The sequence below is a fragment of the Schistocerca piceifrons genome, chromosome 1 (assembly GCF_021461385.2).
Source record: "Schistocerca piceifrons isolate TAMUIC-IGC-003096 chromosome 1, iqSchPice1.1, whole genome shotgun sequence".
NCBI classification, from domain to species: Eukaryota; Metazoa; Arthropoda; class Insecta; order Orthoptera; family Acrididae; genus Schistocerca; species Schistocerca piceifrons.
Genome location: NC_060138.1, coordinates 505,581,050 through 505,608,366, shown reverse-complemented (window position 1 = coordinate 505,608,366; position 27,317 = coordinate 505,581,050). Strand labels below are relative to the sequence as shown.

Here is a 27,317-nt window from a genome sequence, read left to right as displayed (position 1 = left end):
CGGGAATTGGTTTTTATATCAGCAAATTGTTGCTTAAATTAACGTTTTGAAACTTTCTTTGACTACGCTGAAAGCAAGTAGATCAATTCTGATTGTCTCATAAGATTAACACAATCTTTCTCGAAACCGTAAGTTTTCTGGGGCGCTATTTAACTATATATACAAGGAATGCGTTACAATTTAGTGCTAACGGCTAGCTTTGCAGCCGTCGGACATGAAAACCGTGATAAAACTGCTACTGTTTCCCTTTTATTATATTAAAAAAGTCATGGTGAAATAACAATTACACATTCTAAGTACTTTTGTTGAGCCAGCTATGCGGTAGCCACGTGTCCAAAGACTGTACCAACTTTTCAAGATCTCATGACTCCGATAAACAACTTCATTGCCTTTTTTTATGACTGCATGTTAATCTTAAGTAACTGTTTAGTCTATTTGAGATGAAACTTACCTTTTTCTCTCAATGTAAACACATTCTGTGTTCAAAGAAAGAAATGAAACGACAGTTCCATTATTCACTATGGCAGTATTATAATGACATTTCTTTCACACAGTTAGCTGATTTCACTGACGTATCATTTCAAGAGCCTTTATAATCTTGTAATTTTAACGTCTCCTTCCGCAGTATATATATATATATATATATATATATATATATATATATATATATATATATATATATATAATGGACGTCTGTTACATAAAAATATAGCTGCTGTCGTAGTATTTATGTATATGAATGAATGACAGGTGTACGTTGTTACACCTACACGGGGTGACTCAGTAAAACTATGGGGATATGTTTAGGCACTTGAATATGAGACGTCGCCCAAATCAGTTGCCCCGTGAAATAAATACCATTAATTCTGCTAATTCTGAAAACCGGAATTGTCTTTCAATAAATTTATGGCCCTTGCTACCCGATACGGAAAAATCTTAAAGAAATTCTGTTAAGAAATATGAACTTTGTGTAACTTTATGTGGGTACGAACAAGCCTACCTTTAACTCTGATTTGACTGAAAAATGTGGATAAATTGAAGAAAAAAAAGGCGGAGAGATAAATTACACAGGTACTAAAGAAATAAAGTAAATAAAGAGGAAAATGGTTGTATCCCAGTGACTGCTACATGTCAACTGGAACTGGAATCAATAGTAGCCAAAGTACAATGACATCAAAATGAAAACTGAGAAGTCGATGACCTCTGCGCTAGACAAAGGACATACAGTATTAATGCTCAACTGTAATGGAGAGGTCATGAATGAGGGCAGAGGGAGCAATATTAAACAAGGTTTTTACAGTGGGGGACAGAAGTGGAAAGCCCACTGAGATATGCTGACCGATTCCTAAAGGGAATATTAACATCCCTTCAACAATGAGGCAATGCCTGATTCGGGTTAGTTTAAAAAAAAAAAAAACCTAGCATGATCCACCAACCAAGTTTATTACTTGGTATTACTATCCATCGGAGTATTCAACATCTTAAGAGAAACGCCGACTACAGAGAATAAAATCATTCTAATGTTGTACTGTCGGCCTCAGACAGGCCACAGCAGGTAGTCAAGGGAGCCACCTACGTAATTCAGCAGTTGGACATTTCAGTAATGCTGGTGTACTGTTGCGTAAGACAGCTATCTGCTGCAGATAAATTACGACTTGCTTCAGCGTAAAGTAATATTTCACAGCTACGTGACGGAAACCGAGCTTCCGTCACAACTTACCTGCGAGCCATCAGCTGGTGGTTCCGGGCTACAAACTGCTCCCACCGTGGCGAAGCCTTCCATTGGGTTCCGTAGCCAGACACGCCAGCCAACCCTCGAGACCCATGGTTTGGATTAAGGGCGTCTTCACGCCTCCACCAGGTGCCTTGGGCTGCAGACAGCGGTAGGCTACCTTTTCTGGGCATGAGACACTGGTTTTGCGTCAGCAAGGACGCCGTGTCACCAGACACAGTTGTGTGTTCTTTCAAGGGAAGCTCACCATCGTATCCCTTAAGATTTAGTGGTAAGACAGGCAGTGGGTAGCCCTTCAAGAACTGAACACAGATCAATCGTGGAAGAAAGCCACTGTGGTCAAGCGGTTGAAGTGTTTCAGTCCGGAACCGCGCTGTTGCTACGGTCGCAGGTTCGAATCCTGCCTCGGGCATTGATGTGTGTGATCTCATTAGGTTAATTAGGTTTAAGTAGTTCTAAGTCTAGGGGACTGGTGACCTCAGATCTTAAGTAACATAGTGCTTAAAACCAGTTGAACCATAAACATCTGGTCAAATAATAACAGCTGTTCTTAAACTATAATATGGCATTTTTCTGTCTTCGTAGGGTAATGAACGAAAATCATGTTTTTGTGTTACATGCGCACAGAGATACGTCATACAGGGCTACCTGTCCACCTGTAACAGCGATGTATTAGAATGTGAAAACAAGCTAGAAGTTTAAGGTATTTAAATAAATTTGCCTATAAAATTTGTCTGTGTTCTGCGTTTGACGGACTGTCCACTGGGCCCTCTTAACTTCAAATCTGCGAGATGTGCGATGGGGAGTTTCCCTTGTCGGCCATGGTCAGCACCTGGGCGCTGCAGACGACTTGCTGTGCGAGAGACGTTGTGATCTATTTCATTACATAAAATTTACTGCCAAAGTCCCTCAAACCTCGAATCAGAGGGATGGACGTACAAAAATAACAGACAATGGTTACTGTGTCAGCATTCTTTACTCGGCGCTCATCTCAGTGCTGGAAACCCACATACCCACAGCATCCTGCTCACTCCATCCGGAGGAGGCAGAATTTGTCATCCCGTAACACTGGTGGCAGAGTATCGGCCAACACGAGCACGATGTAAATAGGCAGAAAAGACCTTGGGAGAACATCAGACTGCAAAAAAAAAAAAAAAAAAAAAAAAAAAAAAAAAAAAAAAAAAAAAAAGGGAAAATTAGAGCACTGAATTGAAAATGAAGTAATCTATAGTGCTGCTTTGGGAACTTTGCGGAGGATGTTCTGTGTAGAGGCTCCTTAACACGCGATGACAAATTTGGTGATCAAACACCTTCAAATACAAACGTGTATGTTCACAGAGCGAGATAGGCGCAATGTCTAGATAAAACTCGTTGTAGGAATGGCATATCCCAGACTAACGCGAACTCAAAGAATGCTACGTAACACTAACTTCAAGAAAGACGCAGCAGGTAAGCTACTTGTTTGACCACTTCTCGTCTCTCAGACAAAATTTTACAGAGCATGTAAGATACAGACATAAGTGGCGTGTCTTGTTAGGGGTTACAGGAGAGGTTTACTGCTAAACTTCGAGATGGTATGTTACAAGAGGAGTCCGGGAACAGACTGCTTCCTTCCACACACATCTTTCGACATCACCGCTACGATACAATCAGAGGTGTGAGAGTGTTACGGAAATGCTCAACAAACTCCATTGGCAGACGTTACAAGAAGGGCATGGTGCATCACGGAGAGGTTTACTATTGAAATTTCGGGAGAGCACTTTCCACGATCAAACGGACAACATACCGGGTGACCAAAAAGTCAGTATAAATTTGAAAACTGAATAAATCACGGAATAATGTAGATAGAGAGGTACAAATTGACACACATGCTTGGAATGACATGGGGTTTAATTAAAACCAAAAAAATACAAAAATTCAAAAAATGTCCGACATATGGCACTTCATCTGATCAGAATAGCAATAATTAGCATTACTAAGTGAGAAAAAGCAATTATGATGTTCTTTACAGGAAATGCTCAATACGTCGACCATCATTCCTCAACCATAGCTGTAGTCGAGGAATAATGTTGTGAACAGCACTGTAAAGCATGTCCGGAGCTATGATGAGGCATTGGGGTCGGATGTTGTCTTTCAGCATCCCTAGAGATGTAGGTCGATCACGATGCACTTGCGACTTCAGGTAACCCCAAAGCCAATAATCGAACGGACTGAGGTCTGGGAACCTGGCAGGCCAAGCATGACGAAAGTAGCGGCTGAGCACACGATCATCACCAAACGACGTGTGCAAGAGATATTTCACGCGTCTAGCAATATGGGGTGGAGCACCATCCTGCATAAACATCGTACTTTCCAGCAGGTGTTCATCAGCCAAGCTGGGGATGATGCGATTCTGTAACATTTCGGCGTACCTCTCACCCGTCACGGTAGCACTTACAAAACCTAATTTCCCAGACGAAAAAAGGCCCGATAACGGCAGATGTGGTAAATCCAACTCATACCCTGACTTTCTAGTTGTGCAATGGAGTTTCCACAACAGTTCTAGGATTTTCGGTAGCCCAAATTCTGCAGTTGTGGGCGTTGACAGACTCTGGGAGCGTGAAATGATCTTCGTGGGTCCACAACACGTTACTCAACCAATCGTCATCTTCCGCCATCTTTTGAAACGCCCACACCGCAAATACCCTCCGCTTCACTATATCGCCAGGTAACAGTTCATGATGCCGATGGATTTTGTGCAGGTAGCATCGGAGGGTACCCCTAAGTGCCAACCAAACAGTAGTGTATGGAATGCCGGTGCGACGTGCGACTGCACGAGCGCTGACTTCCCCGAGCATACACGAACCCGTTACAGTCTCCATTTCTTCCTGAACTGTCTCAGCAACATTACGCCTTGTGCTCGGTCGGTCACTACGGGATCTGTCGTCTAAACAACCCGTGGCTTAGAACTTCGAAATCATTCTCGCCACATCTGCATTTGTCAGCAGACCTTTACCCGTTCGAATCCCCTTCCTATGGCGATAGGATCGTAACGCTGAACTAGCACATTCCCCATTATGATAATACAGCATCACTAAAAGCACTTCTTCAGGTAACGTCAACATGCTGCGACTGCTGGCGCATCTGATTCTCTCTCTCATTATAGCTCCTTTTATACACGGTTGTCATGCGCAGTCACTGACGTTTTGCTGTTGGACATTTTGTAAACTTTGTTTTTTTTTTGTTCTAATAAAACCACATGTTATTCCAAGCATGTGTGTCAATTTTTACCTCTCTTTCTACATTATTCCGTGGTTTATTATGTTTTCAAATTTATACTGACTTTTTGATCACCCGGTATTTCTTCTCCCCAAATACCTCTCGTATAACGAAAACGAGGGGAAAATTCCAGTAAATAGAGCCAATACAGAGGCTTCTCGACAATTGTTCTTCCCAAGCGCTATTCGGGAGTGGAACAGGGTTGGAAGGCTTAGTTAGTGGTACGAAAAGCACCCTCGGCCACACACCGTTAGAAATGACGTAGATCTAGATTTAGAGGACTCTGAGCTCGAACGGAAAATCACCAACATTAGTTGTTCCTGCGCACTGCAAGGTGGATATGGATAATAGGCAGCGCACTTCCAGGGAGATTTGGTGGTGGGGGGGGGGGGGGAGGGGGGAGGAGAGGATGCTCACCCACCGTATACAGAAATATTTTACTCGAAATGTTCATATTTTTAAATATATTAGTTTCCAAATTTGCCCGCTAACTTTCGGCTAGTAAAGTAAAATGTAGACTCTGAGCCTGGGAAATGGTGAGGAACTCTAGGAATTACAACCTACATACAACGCAGGATGTTGCTTGCTTGGGGGGCCTTCCCACGAGGGCTTGTGACATGATTGGTAACAGTCTATTAAGTCTGAAGTGCACATTCAAAGGATTACTGATGTCAACAATAAATCCGATATGATTCGTAAGTACACAAGTAGAACACAAACTCAAGGGAAGCTACGTAAGGGAACCTAAATTGGCAAGGAAATAAGTTATCTCTTACATCCCAGCGGAAACCGCTTGCAGCTCGTTACCTTAGTCTGAAGACCGCTGCTGGCTGCTAAGGTTACGGTAATGTGAAATGTTCATGTGACTATATCGCAAGTGTTGAGTCTTGTACCATGGAAGCAAGGGAGAAGATGTTATTGGCTGCTGGTATCCACTTCCTACAACACAAATGCACTCATGGATTAACACGTTCTTTATTTATAAGAACTGTAAGTTTTCACTCAACTGGGACAGAGTCCATGTGCTGTGCTACAAGCACTTGTTCTCTTGCAGACGATGTCGGTAATCTTGTTATAATCTGATGCTATATACTGTCGTGGCCTGAGCCCACTCTGCGAGTGAATGACAGACGCCATGTTGGAGTAGTAAGTTAGTCTGAGTCCGTGAGCTAGTGACTGTGCTATGACTGAGGCCTTCCGGTCAGAGGCGGCGATCTAAGTACTTGTGGTCGAGAGAGCGTCTTTGGCCTCTTTCCTGACAAGCACGCTTGATCCACCACCTACTATCGATTTTCGAGCTACATCTTTTCCGACAGGTGTGCTGGCGGCTGCTTACGCCAGCACATTGAGAAAGTATAAGATCATAGTTAACGAATCACTTAAACTCCATCAGCAGTATGTCCCTTCTGAGAAAGACTGAGCTGAAAATAACAGGAATACTGACTTTTCTGAAAGTGGACACAAATGACTTAAAAATATTGTACTCCCGTCATTTACACGATAGAAAGCCATTCCCTGTGATCTTGTGTTCATTATTGTAGTGCTTAGTGAAATACCTATAACAGTGGAGAATAATTTGATTTCATTGTGGCGTTATGAAAACAGCGAGCCTTCGTTGCTATTATTGTTCTTAAACTAATAGCATAGCTACTCAGATACTCACACATGTGCTTTTCAAATGTCATATTTCTGTGAACTGTACTTTCTTGGATGCCATGTGTTACTTTGCTTCGAAGGTAGAGTTCTTATACTCTGTCTAGTTCGTGGTCACACGTTTCGGTCCTAAAGTTAACGTTATCTCATTTATGCTGCTCACCGTTACTCTCGTCTTTCTTCGGTTAACTCTCAGGCCGTGGTGCACACTCATTAATCTCTTCAAAATTCAAATGGCTCTGAGCACTATGGGACTTAACTTCTAAAGTCATCAGTCCCCTAGAACTTAGAACTACTTAAACCTAACTAACCTAAGGACGATACACACATCCATGCCCGAGGCAGGATTCGAACCTGCGACCGTAGTGGTCGCGCGGTTCCAGACGGTAGCGTCCAGCAATCTCTTCATTCCATTGAGTATGCCCTCAGTTGTTCTTCACTTCCTCTGCGGGTAGCAATGTCATCAACGAATCATTGATATCGTTTCAGGCTCAATGTATTACCTTGCAGAACCTTATTTTTATTTCCGTCACTGTTTCTTCGAGGTGAAAATCAAGCAGTAGGGTTAAAAGACTCTATCTCTCTCTTCCATCGTTTCTGATCCGAGTATTTCTTCCACGATCTTCCATTGCTCCCTTTTGTTCCTTCTTCATATTGGACTGTATATTACCCGCGTTTCCCTGTAGTTCATTCCTATTTTTCTTACAATTTCGAAGCTCCTGCACCGTTTTACATTGCCGCACGCCTTTTCATCGTGGAAAAAGGGCTATGAACATGTTCTAAGTGCTGGCGTTACGAAGGATGTTGCCAGAAGGGCTTCTCTACTTTGTAATTACAAATAGTATAAAAATTTTACACAACATCAAATGTGTCCCAGATTTTGCCTGCCTGTCAGTACTCCCACCAACGACAAGCTTCTTATCCAATTTGATTGACGCTCGCCCCCTATTCTTTATATGCTACGTAAAAGACTCGAAATCGTCCATCTTTGTACTCCTGAACGCTGTTGAACAATAATAAGTAAGGAAAACGTATGAAAAATGTATACAATTACAACCTAATCGTTACAACTTGTCTCAACATTTTTATGTGTGTGACCTCGAATATGACCATTCGGCGTAACGCATAATGAATGTATGTTGCTTCTGGACATTTAATTTAAAGTGTACTTATTGATTTTGCGTACGCGTAGATATTATGACTGCAGACGATGAATTTCCTGTAATGAAGAGCGCAGAAATACATATGATGGCGGAAATACGTCTTGTGGTGTAACGGTACTCTACTTGTGCTTCTAGCTCCCTGTCAGCGGTCGTCCCTTAGGATCGTGGGGTATAGGAAAAATTTTTCCTAGAGATGGGCCGATGAAGCAACCAGAACAGTCATTCTATTGATAGGCGGTCAGTGGTTGTAGTCTGGAGATGGGATTACAACGCTGTGGACGTTAATATATTGCCCACACATCGTACGTCAGAATAGCCTCTAGCTTGCCTAACGACTAACTGGTGCTTTATCTTAATTAATCCGTAATGTGGTATCACGCAATTAGCGCCCGCATAATGTAAGCAGCAGAGGTCAAGAATTGCGGACTTTATCGCTCGCTGCCTGCTTGCCTGCTACCAGCGCCGGCCGCCTAGATCATCATCTCCGCAGCTGCTGTTGGTGGCGGTGCCACTGCTGCTCACGCAGAGCGGACGGTATTCCGGTCATTGAAGGGAGCGCCCGGCGCGTGTAACTATTCATTAGCCGTGTCCGGTGTCCGCCGCCGTCCATCAGCGCTGCACTGGGATTAGCCGCGGTGACCTGCCCGCCGCCACACAGGTACAGCCGGCTAACCCAGCCCCGTGGTACCTAGCAGACGGACCGCGAGTGGCTGTGATTGATGACACTGGATATCATCCACACCATTAGTGCTTAGTGCGTGCCGTCCTGATCTGATTGTACTAACCTCCGACTTCTGTATGGAGAAGAAAATCTCTATTAGTCGTAAACTTCTTTGAGCGGTTAGGAAACTACTCCCAACGCAAAGTGAGCTCCATAGTAAACTGAAACATAGGCAATGCTTTTTAAACTATAGGAAGCCAAAATTACATAAGGAGAAATATGCATGAGGTACAACGGATTCGAAAGTAACATTCTCTCTACTGAACTAATAAAACTTATGTAAGTCTGTAGGCTATCGTGCCGTTGTCACTGAAGTTAAAATCATCTGGGATATTAGGCCACGTCATATTTCATCTAAAGTGATCGACATTTCGACCCCTCTGCTGGGATCTTCCTCAGGATCTACCGGTATCCGCTACTGCTAGAACACTGTCAGAGACGAGTGTGGCGTCCTCTTACAAAGCGAAGTTTTTCCCAGCGTTCGTGCTGGAGAAGCGATAGTATTGATTAAAATTCTTATGGCTATCGTTGTTGGGCCATAGTCATAGGCTAATATTCCCGCACTGATGCATAAGGAGGGGCGCTGTTTGCTAAATGCTGTGGATACTATTGGTGGCCCATCGCCATTGGATAGATAGGCACTATTCCAGACTTACGCTGGAGAAGGGTTGTTGCTTCAAATTCCTCCTATTGTTGTTGGTTGGCCGTCATCGTTGGCTAGATGTGAAACGGATAGTGCCAGAGAGGGGGAATGTTTACCCAAAATATTATGGTCGGCCGAGGTGACTTGCAGCGCGTTGTTTATTTCTCACGCACACCGGGGCCGCATATTCACTTCCTTGATGGAGGGGACCCACGATGCCGGGAACCTATGGCCGTCCTGTCTATTGAAATTACAAGCATTCTTGGAAATTGCAACCGCCACTCGGATCTTTCTGCTGTAAATGTTGGTCTCCATCCAGTAAACGTACGTTATTGAAATCGATATCTGAGCCACAGTTCTCATGATGTTCCGCTACTGCCGATATTGCACTTTGTTTTAACCGCATGTGCCTTTCGTGTTCCTTAATGCGTTATTTAACAGTTCTTCCCGTTTCGCCTATATAGTCTACATGTTGCCGACACCACATGTCACTTGATAGACGTCTGCATTGTAGAGGCAATCAGGAGCATCTGTTTTCGGTCGGAAACAATCTTTTATTTTGTTCTGACTAAAGGAAGATGTTTGAATACCAATTTTATTTAGAATTCTGCTTATGCGGTCAGCGACCCCAGAACGAACGGTAACTTACGGAGTGAGAAGGCGGTTCCTCGTTATTCTTATTAGCTTTATTAATATTCCCCCTAAAAGCCCTGCCGATTGAATGACTATCATAGCCATTTCCCTTCAAAGCCCTCTTTACAAAACTTAAGAGGACATGACACTCGTCTCCGACATTATTCTAGCAGTAGTGGGCACCCGAAGATTCTGAGGATAATCCCAGCAGAGGGGTCGAAACGTCGATCATTTTAGAGGAAATGTGACGTGGCCTAACAACCCAGAAGATTGTTGTTGTTGTTGTTGTTGTTGTGGTCTTCAGTCCTGAGACTGGTTTGATGCAGCTCTCCATGCTACTCTATCCTGTGCAAGCTTTTTCATCTCCCAGTACCTACTGCAACCTACATCCTTCTGAATCTGCTTAGTGTATTCATCTCTTGGTCTCCCTCTACGATTTTTACCCTCCACGCTTCCCTCCAATACTAAATTGGTGATCCCTTGATGCCTCAGAACATGTCCTACCAACCGATCCCTTCTTCTGGTCAAGTTGTGCCACAAACTTCTCTTCTCCCCAATCCTATTCAATACTTCCTCATTAGTTATGTGATCTACCCATCTAATCTTCAGCATTCTTCTGTAGCACCACATTTCGAAAGCTTCTATTCTCTTCTTGTCCAAACTATTTATCGTCCATGTTTCACTTCCATACATGGCTACACTCCATACGAATACTTTCAGAAATGACTTCCTGACACTTAAATCAATACTGGATGTTAACAAATTTCTCTTCTTCAGAAACGCTTTCCTTGCCATTGCCAGCCTACATTTTATATCCTCTCTACTTCGACCATCATCAGTTATTTTGCTCCCCAAATAGCAAAACTCCTTTACTACTTTAAGTGCCTCATTTCCTAATCTAATTCCCTCAGCATCACCCGACTTAATTAGGCTACATTCCATTATCCTTGTTTTGCTTGTGTTGATGTTTATCTTACGAGGGTCGGTCAAAAAGTAATGCCTCCCATTTTTTTTCTACTTAAAGAAATTAAGTTAAGTGAAAAATTTGAATTTGGCGCCATTCCTCAAACCTTCTGAAATCCACTGCAGTAGTAACTTTCTGTGTCAACAGGTGGCAGCACAGCAGAAGTTCGTAAGATGGCCGACATCGATGTTCGTTTGAGACAGCGTTGTGTGATTGAATTCTTGAATGCAGAAGGTGAAACGCCCATACGCATTCATGAAAGACTGAAGAAGGTGTATGGTGTTGTGACAGTGGATGTCAGCACTGTTAGACGATGGGTTCGTCGTTGTAAGGAAGCTGAAGGGCAAACACCGTTGACTGACGAAAAGCGGAGCGGCAGGCCGGTGAGAGCAGTGACTCCACACAACATTCAGCAAGTTGATGACATCATTCGTGGTGACCGTCGGGTGACTGCAGATGAAGTGTGTCGCATTATTTCTCTTAGTAAAGGCAGTGTGATCACGATTATTAAACAATTGGGGTACTCAAAAGTTTGTGCACGGTGGGTTCCAAGAATGTTAACCGATCAGAATAAAGAGGCAAGGAAAACAATAGCCTCCCAACACTTGCAGCGCTTCCGTTTGGAGGGAGATGAGTTTCCGAAAAAAATTGTGACCGGGGACGAAACATGGGTGCATTTTTTTGAACCCAAATCAAAGAGGCAGTCAATGGAGTGGCGTCACACAAGCTCGCCGAGGAAGAAAAAATTCAAAACTGTGCGATCGGCAGGGAAAGTTATGGCAACAGTTTTCTGGGATACAGAGGGTGTGATTCTGGTTGATTTTTTGGAGCAGGGATGCACAATAAATTCTGTTCAATACGTCACAACCCTCAACAAACTTAAAGCACGTCTTCAGCGAGTTCGCCCAACAAAATCAATGGCAGATGTTCTTCTTTTGCATGACAATACAAGACCACACACCAGTCGTCACACCTCTGACGAGATTGTCAAAATTGGATGGGAAGTTTTGCCTCATCCCCCATACAGCCCTGACCTGGCACCATCAGACTTCCATCTGTTCGGGCCACTAAAAGAAGCTCATCGTGGGATTCATTTTGAAGATGAGGAGGCCGTCAAAACATCCGTGCGTCAATGGCTTAGGAAGCAGAGCTGTGATTTTTACCGTGCTGGGATACATACCCTTGTTCAAAGATGGACCAAAACTGTAGAGATGGGCGGAGATTACATTGAAAAATGACAAAATGATCCTCAATGTTGTGGTTTTCAACCTATGTAATTGCATTTAAATTTCCTGACAATTAAACGTAGAAAAAAAATAGGAGGCATTACTTTTTGACTGACCCTCGTATATCCTCCTTTCAAGACACTGTCCATTCCATTCAACTGCTCTTCCAAGTCCTTTGCTGTCTCGGACAGAATTACAATGTCATCGGCGAACCTCAAAGTTTTTATTTATTCTCCATGAATTTTAATACCTACTCCGAATTTTTCTTTTGTTTCCTTTACTGCTTGCTCAATATACAGATTGAACAACATCGGGGAGAGGCTACAACCCTGTCTTACTCCCTTCCCAACCACTGCTTCCCTTTCATGTCCCTCGACTCTTATAACTGCCATCTGGTTTCTGTACAAATTGTAAATAGCCTTTCGCTCCCTGTATTTTACCCCTGCCACCTTTAGAATTTGAAAGAGAGTATTCCAGTCAACATTGTCAAAAGCTTTCTCTAAGTCTACAAATGCTAGAAACGTAGGTTTGCCTTTCCTTAATCTTTCTTCTAAGATAAGTCGTAAGGTCAGTATTGCCTCACGTGTTCCAGTGTTTCTACGGAATCCAAACTGATCTTCCCCGAGGTTGGCTTCTACTAGTTTTTCCATTCGTCTGTAAAGAATTCGTGTTAGTATTTTGCAGCTGTGACTTATTAAGCTGATAGTTCGGTAATTTTCACATCTGTCAACACCTGCTTTCTTTGGGATTGGAATTATTATATTCTTCTTGAAGTCTGAGGGTATTTCGCCTGTCTCATACATCTTCCTCACCAGATGGTAGAGTTTTGTCAGGACTGGCTCTCCCACGGCCGTCAGTAGTTCCAATGGAATATTGTCTACTCCGGGGGCTTTGCTTCGACTCAGGTCTTTCAGTGCTCTGTCAAACTCTTCACGCAGTATCATATCTCCCATTTCATCTTCATCTACATCCTCTTCCATTTCCATAATATTGTCCTCAAGTACATCGCCCTTGTATAGACCCTCTATATACTCCTTCCACCTTCCTGCTTTCCCTTCTTTGCTTAGAACTGGGTTTCCATCTGAGCTCTTGATATTCATACAAGTCGTTCTCTTATCTCCAAAGGTCTCTTTAATTTTCCTGTAGGCGGTATCTATCTTACCCCTAGTGAGATAGGCCTCTACATCCTTACATTTGTCCTCTAGCCATCCCTGCTTAGCCATTTTGCACTTCCTGTCGATCTCATTTTTGAGACATTTGTATTCCTTTTTGCCTACCTCATTTACTGCATTTTTATATTTTCTCCTTTCATCAATTAAATTCAATATTTCTTCTGTTACCCAAGGATTTCTACTAGCCCTCGTCTTTTTACCTACTTGATCCTCTGCTGCCTTCACTACTTCATCCCTCAAAGCTACCCATTCTTCTTCTACTGTATTTATTTCCCCCATTCCTGTCAATTGCTCCCTTATGCTCTCCCTGAATCTCTGTACAACCTCTGGTTCTTTCAGTTTATCCAGGTCCCATCTCCTTAAATTCCCACCTTTTTGCAGTTTCTTCAGTTTTAATCTACAGGTCATAACCAATAGATTGTGGTCAGAGTCCACATCTGCCCCTGGAAATGTCTTACAATTTAAAACCTGGTTCCTAAATCTCTGTCTTACCATTATATAATCTATCTGATACCTTTTAGTATCTCCAAGACGAGATACGCTCCTGCCGTCCAGTTGAGATCACCAGAAAGGAAATCTTTGGCAAAATTCGTGATACGATTATATGTAAGAGCAATGAACAAAATCCTTAAGATTTCTGAGATTGTAGGCATCTCAAGTAAGCGAATGCATAATATTCTGCACCGACAAGTCACTACGAAGAAGCTGTGAGCGTGGTCGGTGCCACGATTGCTCACAATCGACGAAAAGCGCAACCTGCACAACATTTCAGCTCGATATCTTGCGATGTTCAATCCCAATCCGCAAGACCTTTTGTGCCAGCTTGTGACTGTTGATGAAACCTGGATCCATCATTAACACCACAATGTAAACGGTCATCAGTAAACGGTTGAGAAGTAAGGCGAGTTGTTTACGAAACAAGCATTTTTATCGCATTTTTACCATACTTATCAAACCACGCTCATCCGGTATGTAGCGTCGTACGGAAGTGAAAAGTGGAGGCTAAGCAATTCAGATAAGAACAGAGTAAAACGTTTGAAATATGGGCCTACAGGAAAATGCTGATGGTTAGGTTGATAGACTGAGTAACTAATTAGAATGCCGTGAATCCAATAGAGGAAAAGATAAATTTGTGGTACAACTCGACCAAACGTACGGATCTGCTGATTGGGAGCGTATTCACGGATCAAGGGTGGGCTGAAGTGAGGGGGCCAAGTAAAAACTGCAGGGACAGACCTAGGCATGAATACATTAAGCAGGCCCAGATGTGTGTAGTTTGCCGAAAAGAGACTGCATCTAACGTGGCGTACCTAACTATGACTGTCGCGGTTTTCTTTGCAAAGATAACTTTGAATTGCTTCTCACGTTTAGAACTAAACTGGTAGCTGTAAACAGTCGTTTTACTTTAAAATTCCGAGAAATTACAAGTCATAGCAGATATGTGAACGGTATGGTCATTTCCCTTAGAACGTCACATAGGGAGTGGCAACATCTCGCCAAAAGGTGTGGCAGTTATGCAATCCTACCGTCAATCACGTCACACTGCACAGTTTTCCCCCTTTTTATTTTTAGTTTTTAAAATTTATTTGGCCTCCAGAGGGTGTACTCTGTTTAGTCACCTAAAACACATGCTTACAATGGACACCGAATTGTATGAAGGAGTAAATAAATGAAGGTTTTTCCCTGAAATGCTGACAAATTCTCCAGAAATGGAAGGATAAGCGTAGTCTCACTACTAGCAGAACCGGACAGGATACACTAGAGTGGGGAGGGAACTGCATCAGACCAGCCTTCGGACTAAAGACCACAAAAACGACCATAAGAACAAGACCATGACCAGCTGACACTCTGAAAGAGACCTAGTTGACATACAATGTGGACCAAAAGTACTTGCACTTTTTGAATGACGTTGCTTTACTGCATCGACACTATATACTATCGGATTAGTCATGTAGACAGCTGTTGTGAATTCGAATACTAGAATATTTACTGCATCGTCTAACAGTTCGGCCAGTAAAATGCAGTCTTAGGTCTGCCTCACCCACAAAATTTTTCTGCGTGATGGTTCCATTGTAAAATGTTCCTTTCCATAATCCCTAGGTATTTAGTTGAATCGACAGCTATTAAGTTTGCATGATGTATTATGTAACCGAAATTTAACACAAGTTCTTTTAGTACTCATGTGGAAGACCACACACTTTTTATTATTCAGGAGCAATTGCCATATTAGCGAGTGGCATTCAGAATCGTTAGTAGCGCTTGTGTTTGCGATTTTCGAGTGATTCCTTCAGTGAAGTACAAAATGAATTGGACAGCGTCGCACAGTGAACAGTGATTTCAGTCCTCCTATTTGGCAGAAGAATTTTTTAATATGCCTTGATCCGTCGTGGTGGCTCTGACCCTCTTTGACAGACTCCACCTTCTCTCAGAAGCGATGACAGATCCACTACGAAACGAGTAGTTGATGTAATATAGGAAGAAATTTTCTTATATAGTATACTTCGCAGTACTGTAATTCGAAAATGTCGTGAGTTTTTCAGTACTGTAAAGATGTCTGCTGTTTCCTGTTATATTTATGTCGAGAACCAGAATGCACTGTTATCAGATAGTGGCACATCTGTTTTTAGTGTCTCCCGCAGCATTAGTGTAACGTTTCCTACTTTCTTCTGTTGCAGACAGGATGCTGATCATTGGAGCTGCCCTCTACCTTATTCTGCTTTTCACTGCGTCGCACGCCAAGATTGGTGAGTCCGATCAACGCTTTCGAATGTAGAACATGTGTAAGAAGTCGAACAGTCAGTAAGTGATTAAGCGGCTGGAGTAATTTTATTAACTTGTTACCCATTGAAAATAAGTCACAGAGTAGCGAAGTAAAGAAAATAAAGTTGTGTAAACCTGATCTGATATGTATTCTTTCAGACTACCGTTTCATTGTACCAGATCAAACCATATGACGTTCTTGCTGGGAGTAGATATTAGGTTTAATATTTAATAAGTTTCTCGATGCGTCTTCATGGCTGCTTGGCTTTGAGCACGTAATAGATCACACAAAATAAAAAAAAAACGCTCATATTACTAAGGAACTATTTGCATGTTTCTGCAAGCCCCGAGGGATGTAATGCACTGGGTTGTTAGTGCATATTTTTCTATTTTCTAGATGCGCTTAATAAGCATTGGTCTCCCTCAAAATTGAACCAGTCCGATTGCACGTAACTCTGCATTTGTGTATTACAGTTTTGCATACTATCTTCCGCGAGGACACTGAAGATTTTGCCGCTGTTGACATCAAGCGAAAAGAAGGAGCATATCTTCACTACACGGTCTCTTCGCTGCTACTGACTCGGTCGATTCAAAGCGTAAGGACACACTTGTTTCATTTTTGCGGTTTGGTGCCTCATAGCGGTAGTATGCCCAAAGAAAGACGTATTTATGTACACCATTGGTTACTCCATCAACTTTACTAAACTGTGTTACTAATTTCTATGTATTTGATATACCTTCTGGCACTGGTCAACAACCGGCTCTAGCCTCTTAGTTGCTGATTTATTAAACATAGTTGCCTTAATAATGACATATGTAGGCAAACATCAGTGACATGTAACATAAATACAGATGTTTCCCTGTTTAAGTCAATATTAAGCCAACTGAGCTTAATAAATCAAAAAGCATAAAGTTGTTACGAATTTGTTGCCAGTGACAGACAATAGTCCACATTGTTTGAAATTAGTAGCATATTTTACTGAAGTTTATACAGCAGCTGTTCGGATACATAAGTGGTGCACTAAGTTCATCGATAAACAACAATGAAGTATTAACACGCCCCATCACAAAAAGTTACTTAGCAGTGCAAGTAGTCTCACTTCTGTAGTGTCGAGGTGGTATACGAGTAGCTTCGGGATCTGATAGTGATTGCTAGCATGTCCACAAGATTGAGCGTTTAGTATGGAATGCTACCGCTACAGAGCCTCGTACGTTCGTAACTCAACCGTTGAGATTTATAGACTTTCCCGGCTTATCTTCTGGCGAAATCAGATAACGAGTATGACACTTTTTGGAAACCGAAGAGCTCTTAATTATACTTTTTGTATAATTTAAAGAGAATATTCGCGCCTACTGAGGTTTGTCAGATAGTTCCAAATCAACGAATTGATGATTTAAAATGAAAAAAATTACTGAATTATTCAATCGAGTGCAATCATCCATCCTTTTTTTTATATAGATTCTTCAGTCACTTTTTGGTAGAACAAATCCATGTTTATTTGAACTTGTTTACTTTGACCCAGTTTTTGGTATATTTAACCATCGTCAGGTAACAACTGACTAGCGTCCATAAGACACACTATACACCGTTCATCACAAGAATAAACCCAAAGTAAACAAACGCAAACACGAAGATTGGTCGAAGCGGTAGCACACGAACACTGGTGTTACTACGCTCTTGGAAGTAAGTCCTACTCATGTGTTAGATATATTATTACTAAGTTATGTTAAATGAAACTTTAAGGTGTTCTAATGTATTAACAGATATCCCCAACGTTTTTCTTACTTTATTTATTTAAAATATGTTCTCTGCACTTGTTCTCTGATTGTCACGCTGCTAATACGCTGCACGAATGTGACTGAAGCCGCTTTCTGTTCCGTAGTGAAACACGCATGTGGAACACGGTTAAAAAGTGCCGAGAAACAGATTGTTCTTAATGTTTTTCATAAACTTACAGAAATAGCCGGCTCTGAAGTTTTCCGGGCACTGTATCTAATCCAGTGTAATTACAAATACACACGGGAATTGTAGTGGAACCGGTACCAGCGAATACTGATAACATACAGCAGGTAATTTAGCTGGTTCAAGTCTCACTTCAGTCAATTTATTTTCGTTCAGTTTGAAATAACTATATCTCGTAATTGTAAAATTTATCATTTTTTATTAATGATGAACGTCTTCTGGTTTTTAATTCTATATTGTACGCGAAATTTCATTTTCATTTCCAATACAAATCTTTAATTATCGATATTTTATGAAAGATTGTTCATAAAGCATGCTTAAATTAAAAATCTATTTAATTTTTTAGGAGAAAAATGAAAAACCAAATGCTCTTTATTAGGAATATGTCCAATGTTTTATACCACAGATGTAGTCTCATGCGAACCATGGCGATAAGTGTCGTAGAAACGTGAATAACAATTATTTTCACAGCATCGAGAACACTATAAAATGCTACATTTTTACATTCATCACTCTTGTTTCCTGTTAGAACACTATATTATGTTAGAACGAGAGCATTTTATGCTTCCCGTCTGGTCACCTAGGAAGCGTACGGTAGTGCTGGAGTTGTGCCGAATATTATTTCGTTCTCTTTAAAAATTAAATGAGGTTCGAAGCTATATTGCTTCTTTGCCCGTCTCTTTTGACGTCTGAACTGCAACTGCTCACATCATTGCAGGTTAGTTGGACCAGCCGGCTGGCCAATGCTGTTCAAGTTAAATGCGGCGGTAAAGCTGTTGTCCCGCATTGTCGCTCAGTCTATGCGCTTGTAACACGCCATAAAATATATCCTTATGATCGTTCTTGATTGTACTGGATACAGGTTGGCTTCCGCTCGACGTGAAACGAAAATCAATTAGATTGAAGTACATGCGGAAGAATATGTGCAGTCTTCGACCATCTGCCTTACAGTTTTGATTTGATCCCGATTAATTACCATCAGTTCCGAATTTGAAGGATACTTTTTGGCGGAAGCCATTATGGAAATGGCAATCAACTGAAAGATTATGATAGTCACCGGTTCAGCAACCTGGTGGCAACTGACTATGCTAGAAGCATGGGATAGTGGTGCGACAAACACTTACATTTCAATGAAGACTACGTAGAAAAATAGCAAAATATCAAAATATGTTGTAAAATAGGTATCCTTTTATTATCTTGAATGAACGTTCTTATCTTTTAATCTATTCCTCATCTATCTCTCTCTCTCTCTCTCTCTCTCTCTCTCTCTCTCTCTCTCTCTCTGGTGTGTGTGTTTGTACAACCTTTAATAAAGCAAATTGGAAAATAAAAGTTAATCAACAGTGTGATCACTGTGAAATAAAGAAGTACAAGGGGCAAAAGAGTTTTCGTAATGGTATTCGGTCTGGCATTTCTTGGCGATGCGCTGGCGCGGGCGGGTCGTACAGCATGAAATATCCATGCTTTTTGTGGCTGCACAATGCGTACGGCGCGGTGTGTCTCCTGCCGGGAGCTGAAGTTTTCTTATCGTGGCTTTCGGTAATTCCTCTGCTACAAAATTCGAGGGAACAAAAACTGGGAAAGAACGATGAAAGTCAGAGCACTGCGATATGTGGCTATGAGCAGACATGACGGGTTGCTGAGGCAACTACTTGGATGTGAAGACGATCCAGAGTGATCGAAACATGCAATCCAATTAAGAATGTGCAACTGAGACAGAACAACAAATGAGAATCATTTTAAATGTCTATACAGTTGCTGAATCTTCCAAGACTATTATGTCGACTACAGTGAAATATCTTTCACAGTGTGAGTTTACACTTTAGAAAAAATTATGTAGTGACATGCAGATAGAAATTAATAGAAAAGTAATTACCTAGATGAGGGCTGGGCACGGGAGCTGCCGGAGTGCACGGTGGGCGCTTGTATCGTCGTGTTGGCACGATGCGACCACAGCTCGCGTGCACCTATTCGAGAAGGGGACTACAGAATGACTATAATACACGATCGGCAGCTGACGCTCGCGTTTGTAGTTATAATCGTATACATCGCACTGCCGTAAACATTACAGTATGGCAATGCAATGATTACTTACGACATAGTATAATATGTGCGTAGGTTTTTATGCGCCATCTGGCCACTAAGGCTTTGCATGTCAATTTATAGGTTCTGAAACAATCTAGTTCGTTTCCGATGTTTGTCTATGAGTATTTGTCTTCCTACGCGAACGGTACGTTCTTCATGTTCCACTTTCTTCTGAGCGTGAAGATATCGTTCCAGATTCGTTGGAAAAGACAGAGGCAGCTACACACGTTCAGATGATATCTTCAAACGATAGAGAAGCTGTTGATCGTCTGCAGTTCGACTTAGCACAATACAATGACAAACTCTACGCGGTCTTCTTTTCCTAAAAATCACTCAAAAACCGAAGTCGACCAATCGCCTTCCCTACCACAAGCCTCTCATGCGCTTTCTAATTCATATCGCATCGCAACGTTACGCCCAGATATTTAAACGACGTGACTGTGTCAAGCAGGACTCTACTAATGCTGTTTCGGAACATTATAGGTTTGTTTTTCCTACCCATCCGCATTAACTTACATTTTTAACATTAAGAGCCAACTAGAAATTTTCTCTACGTCATCTTGTATCAACCTACAGTAACTCATCTTCGACACCTTCCTGTACACCACAGTATCAAAGCGAACCAGACAGATCCCGTATATAGAAAAATAACACTCCTGTTACAGTTCCCTGGGAATTCCTTATGTTATCCCTCTCTCCGACGAACACTCGCCGTCGAGGACGACATACTGGGTTGTATTACTTAAGAAGTCTTCGAGCCAGCGACATATCTTGGATCCTACTACGTATTCACGTACCTTCGTTAACAGTCTCCAGTACAGTGTCGAACTCATTTCGGAAATCTAAAAGTGTCGAATCTGCCTGTTGCCTTTCGTGATGTGGCTCCCACCCTGTAGATACGTTACGAGGAAGAGGTAAAACCGAAGGAAAAATCACATAATGCGTTATATATATAACAGAAATGTCTACATTTATATGAACTTCTTTCTCTCTCTCTTTCATGTTTTAGTTCGAGAAGTTTGGCATTCTTTCCTCAGTATGTAAGGTGATCAGCAATTTCTCATGACGGAGTTGAAAATGTCGCTTCACTTTGTATTTTATCCACGACCATAGAAGAACGTTACAAAACACACAATGAGGGGCTTTTTGTGTTTCAATAAAAAGTAATTTTCCTCCCACTGTTGATTGAAATAGGTATAGGTTATTGTTAGTCAGGCCAATTCTTTCGTGGGGATTATTGAAAGTCAGATTCCGTTACACTAAAACATTGTGTGTCAGTTTAGTGATGATCAGAATAAGCAAAGAGAGAAATGTCTGAGTACGTTCAGTTTTGCTCGGCTGTTTGTAAATCAAATAACGTAAGAGGTTTATCAGCACAGTAATTAATAATTTTTCTAAGAGGACGTTTCAAAGTGTTCCAAGACGAGACCTGATTTTTTTATTCTTAATAGCAATCTATGAAAAGCTATGTTTCTAACACTTAAATTTCACAACACAAGTCTCTTCTAATTTTACAGAAACAATAAACTTCATCTCAACGAAATCTTCGACATCATCTAGTCCAAATCAGAAAAAAAAATCAGCAGAAATGTTACGTCTTTGGCCTACATTCTAATTCGCAGCATTGGTACCTAGATCACAGAACAACCAAATTCTCCAAAAGACTCTCACTAGGCACTACCCTATCTAAGGAAAAGAGAACCATAAAATTGTCAATTTGAGGTAAGTTCCTATGGGACCAAACTGCTGACGTCATCGGTCCCTCGTCTTACACACAATCTAACTTAAATTACACTAAGGACAACACACACACCCAACCCCGAATGAGGACTCGAACCCTCGACGGGGGGAGCCGCGCGAACCATGGAAGACCCTATATGATACATAATAAAACAACAACCACAAATCCAGAATGAAGGTGTGTGCTAATGACAGCAACTGATAGCGATAATTCAACGGTGGGTTTAATCTAGGACACAAAGTCGCACCGGAGGCCTGAGCGCGTCTTTATCACCTTCTGGGCCGATAGTGAAAAGGTCATACACTAATAAACCGATTTCAACAAAATTTGGGACAAGTACTTAACACTTGCATCTGAAACTAATTTTGTAAACGAGCAGTTGACTTTGGACTTATTCGAAAGATTCCAAGCATTTCTGAAGCGAGAGGCCCTGAGATCTGACGTAAGGGCACTTGGCTCTGTAACGAGGTTACGCAGTAATTAACAAATGTGTTGTAGTGTGAAAGCTGTATAGTGGAAGAACTATTTGTCATTAAATTCAAATGTCTACCAGTACAAAATCATTTTACTTTACTGAAGAACAGAGACAATTTGCGTGACAATATTTTCACAGAAAACACACATCGCAACTTAAAGAGGATGACGCTCCAATAGCAAAGTTCAAACTTAATTAATACTGATGTAGGCGTATATCCGTCTGGCATCATGAGGACTTCGCCGTGCGTATCTCATATCAACTGGGGGTACAGACAATATCCAGATAGGGACGCTGAGTGAAACATACAAACTGAAAATGTGTGACATTAGGCATAACAGAAGTGGTGGGCGTTATGAGTAAGTTGTTATTGCCATAGTCATTTCTTGCTGAGTACGTAGCGCAGTGACGCTCTACTTGCGCAGCAGGCAGAATAAACGTTCCTGCAAATGGTAATCGCAATGTAAAATTCGCAATGGCTGTGGGAAGAACATGTAAGAATGTTTATTATCAGTTGGTACTTGTTAAAAAATTGTTTAAGTCAGTAAATGTAATTTCTACATTTAAATAAAATGAATACTGATAAGAAGAGTACTGTACTTGACTATTAAAATTGTCATTAAAGCCAAATGGTCAGCTAACGCGTGTAACCTCCACCCTCACTTATCGACCTTAATGACAGTGAAAAATTAAACCGCGTGTACCTAATGGAAATTTGGGAAAAGCAATCGTCACCGAAGTTAATCTATCGGTAAAGAGGGAGGAAAGGGTTACATCTAAATGAAAGGAAAAATGCAAATGAAACTGGTGGAAATTAATTTTGAAAAGGGGTAAAGTTAATAAAGAAGGTAAATGTGCGGCCGTTACGTTAACAATTAACTAGCGGTAATTAGATATTTGAGATTTGGGGGAAATCACGGTCGCCAGTCCTAAGGACAATTACTATAGTAACTGAAAAAGAAAGGTTATTACACATATAATTAACACTAGAAGCGTGGCAACTGAAGGTTGACACGTGTAGTGTGAAAACTGAAAGTTTGTCAGAAGTAATAAATTTCGCTACACTCTGACTTAATTTAGCAAAAGAATTAATAAAACCGGAAAATCGAAAGTTAATTTAGTGACTGAAGTTAATAGTGAGCTTTCTTTCTGAAGCACATCGACATTCAGTAAAATAAGGTTAGTCTTGGACTACCTCAACAATCATTTCAAAAGCTACTTGAATCTACGCAATTTAGAAATAAGAGAATTAACTTTGAACTTGAATTAAATGATTCTGAACAATTAACAATAGTAAAATTTAGTACGTACCAAGCTGAGCTGCAGTCACAGGTAACTAAAATACGGTAACAAAACTCGCACTCTTAATTTGTGCTTGTGCAATCTAAATATTGTAGCCAGCTGAACTTTGAAATTAAAGCAGTGAAATCGAATGATGCTGGCGTTTGAATTTCAACGACCCTCGGGCTCATTTCGGAAAAGGAAGGGACCCTGCTTGGCAATGCAATTGGGACAATGAGCAACAAAGGTTCATGCTAAGTTGCTGTAATTTTGCGAGGCAAATGGAATAATTTGAAAAGCTGAGGTCTGCCATACAGTTCTGAAACTTTACGTGCTTTTAGTCTTCCTTGTTGGTTGATTGAAGGTTTGAAGCCGTCGATCGAGGAGGTGGCGACAGTCACCCATTGTCGGCCGTCGCTGTTGCAGAAGCTGGATGTTGGCGCGCCTTCTTCTCGACACGGTCACCAGGCGAAACGGGCTCTTGATGTGCGCCAGCTAATGCTTCCCGTCCGCGACACCATGTCAGAAACTATCATCGCGAGTCGAGCGCAATTACATGCTGCCAAACCCCGAAAGCGCGGCAACTCGCGGGAGCGTCACACAACACACCTGCTCCACTCGCTACTCCCGCCACACTCCTTCTCTTCCGCCCGCGCTCCACGCGGCAGAGTTAACACTACCAAAGATCCTACAAACTTTGATTCTTTACACGACCTATCGATGTAATCGTTCGATAGCAGTTTTCCCTAGGCAAGACCCAGCGTAAAAATACAAATAATATTTACGAAACAAACCAATTATACATCGACATGAGTGCATAAATATATATATACAAACAGTAAAACAATTACAATATATAAAGAGACAGAAATGTCATATCTTGAGGTAACAAAACAAGGAAAAAAAATAATAGTACAATAGATGGAAATAGGAGGATATGCATTTCCGGCGTTACACGTGCCCCACATTGTCTGAGGATGTTCGTGTAACGTAAACAGACTCAGAAAATGTCCCAAAAAAAGAAACAGCGGAAATGCATATGCTCAAAACATCAACAAAATTTAGCATTCTTCTAATTAACCATAAACCAATTTTTAGACAATAATAATTGAGTGGAGACACTCCTAATCTTATTCCACTCTGTCATCTTGCACAAAATAAAACAGGTTGACAACATATTAAAATTCATAGAAAACATAGAAAATGGTTTAGCTATCCAAAATCATTAAAATTCGTAACACTATGAGAAATGGAATACTATTTGCAAAATTAATTAGATTGCATGGTCATAAAAACAGGTAGATCAAAATACGCAAATTAATTATTAATTACATAGAGTACACATTTTATATAACCTTTTCATAATTATTATCTCGTCATGAGATTCCACTTAACGCTAAACAAGAAAATAATATTCAGTAGATCGAAAAAAACGTAAATATTGACAGCAGAATTCTTTCAGCTGTCCAGGAAGAAAAACAATTCCGCCTTCCGTACTCGCAAGTACAAAGAATGCCGAGAACGGCACGGAGAGCCTACGGCGGCACAAGAGCCGACAGCGGCCCCGCCTCGTCAGTATTGTTGCGCCCGCCTGTGCGGCACGCTTGATCTCACTCGCCTGTCTAACGGCATTTCCAGAACGTCCGCTTCACTGAATTCTTTGGGAAAAACTCACTCCCGAGTAATCTCAAGGAGTCCATTAACACTATCACAGTGGATAACTCAACACTGTCCATCATCACACGCATGTACTAGCCTGAAACTTAAAACAGCGTCTAAGTACATCGGCAATGACTAGTAAATCACATCTTTATGGAATCTTACAGCTATTTACAAAATCATATTTACATTCCTTAATCTACTGTGACTCAGCTGAAAACTTAACTAGCAGCTTGGATTTTTCAGTTGAGTAGATCATGATTAAATTGATTAAAATTAAATTGATTAATCAAAATTAATTACTTATTAATTACAACTTCTTTAATGACCTTGGTCAGTCAAAGGCATGGCAATCTAGCAAACCTTAAATCTTACACTCTATATTTACATATTGTACAAATTACCCATTGTGTGATATTAATCGATCCTAGGTTGGTACAATTTCAAATCTACTATATTTCGTATACCTAATAGCTTTCCAGAGCTTGGATACTCTAAGCAATAAGCATTTGTGTGAGGTATACCAATGACTTTATATGGTCCATTACAAACAAACTTAAATTTAGAGATTTCATTGTCTATCTCGCTCGATTTCTCATGAGCTTTTACAAGTACTAAGTCTCCGATCGCAAACTTAGCAAAACGCGCTTTAGCGTCATGACGACGTATGCGAGCATCGGCTTTTAGCTTCATTACTTCTCGCAAACGATCTTTTTTCACACCAATACTAATGTCAATCCGTGGAGGGAATTTGATTATCTCTTCCACTAAACTTTTACTTCTGTCATCCAGCAGGATTTCCTCTGGAGAAAATCCCGTCGATTCATGTCTCAAGGTGTTCATAATTCTCTCAAATACTGCTACATATTTGCCCCATGCCCTATGGTTGTGATGGCAATAGGTACGGCACAGTCGGCCTAGCTCGCGCATATACCTCTCAGCGGGATTCCCAGCCGGACAATAAGCTGAAATATGGATCACATCGACCCCATTACTTTCCATGCCTTCATTCCACAACTTAGAAGTAAATTGTGCCCCATTGTCTGATAGAATCGCCTTGGGCTTCCCAATATGAACAAAATAATCGTTCACCAGCTTGCTATAGACCGCTTTGGCTGTAGCTTTCCTAATCGGGTATAGTTTGATGAACTTGGAAAAAGCTTCTAGCACTACTAAAATGTAGGCAAAGTTTCCTGATGACTTGGGCAAAGGTCCGTACAAGTCCACGCACAGTAACTCAAAGGTGTCGTTAGGCCTTATACTTTGCATAGGACCACGACTCGTACAGTTGGTAACCTTCACCTTCTGACATAAATCGCAAGTTTTCACTCTGTCAGTAACTCGTTTTAACATGTTGTTGAAATGCACTACTTCACTCAGCTTTTCCGTACATTTCTTTGGTCCACAGTGACCATACGCCAAATGGTAGTAGTCTATTATTTCCCTGACGTATTTGCTGGGCCAGCATACCCGCCAAATATTACTATCTTCACCCTTACGTATGTACAAGATATGATCGTATATCTTGTAATACTTCCTTAATTTCTCTCCTTCTGGACTCTTTTCATCATATCGGGTTTTCACCATATTTAAACAACCATCCTCGTTCTGATGACGACGTAGATTCTTACAGATGTTCATTATTAATTTACGTCCCTCAACTTCTTTAAAATAGTACAATTTGACCACTCCATCTGCCTCATCTTTCAATAGACCTTGATTAGACTCGGGCAACCGCGACAGCGCATCCGCTACGCAATTGTCGGTCCCTTTTACGTAACAGATGTCATAGTTAAATTGCTGTAAATACAGCGACCACCTAGTCAGCCTTTCGTGAAGTAGTTTACAATCCTTCAGATACGTGAGCGCCTTATGGTCCGTATGAATAATCACCTTACGGTCCCATAGGTAACCCTTGAACTTCTTGAATCCCCACACGATAGCGAGACACTCTTTCTCAGAAATCGTGTAGTTTCGCTCACTTTTTGATAAAGTTCGACTCGCGAACGCTATCGTCCGGTGTTCCTTATCCTCTCCTTTACCAACTTCTTGGAACAGTTCTACCCCCACCCCGTAATTCGACGAATCCGTTCCCAGATGGAATGGTAGCGATAAATCAGGATGAAATAGTATGTTAGATCTTAACAACTCGTCTTTTAATCTCTCGAAAGCGGTCTGACACCCGTCA

At 41.3% G+C, this 27,317-nt stretch overlaps 1 protein-coding gene across 1 annotated transcript in view; it reads left to right on the top strand.

Moving 5' to 3' along the window:
• LOC124742251 (acid sphingomyelinase-like phosphodiesterase 3a) overlaps positions 1-27,317 on the top strand; it is a 1,292,708-nt gene that overhangs the window by 724,404 nt on the left and 540,987 nt on the right. Inside the window, exon 3 of the mRNA XM_047248799.1 lies at positions 15,841-15,909. Coding sequence (XP_047104755.1) covers positions 15,846-15,909 — 64 coding nt within the window. The 5' untranslated portion in view covers positions 15,841-15,845. The remainder of the gene's footprint in view (positions 1-15,840; positions 15,910-27,317) is intronic.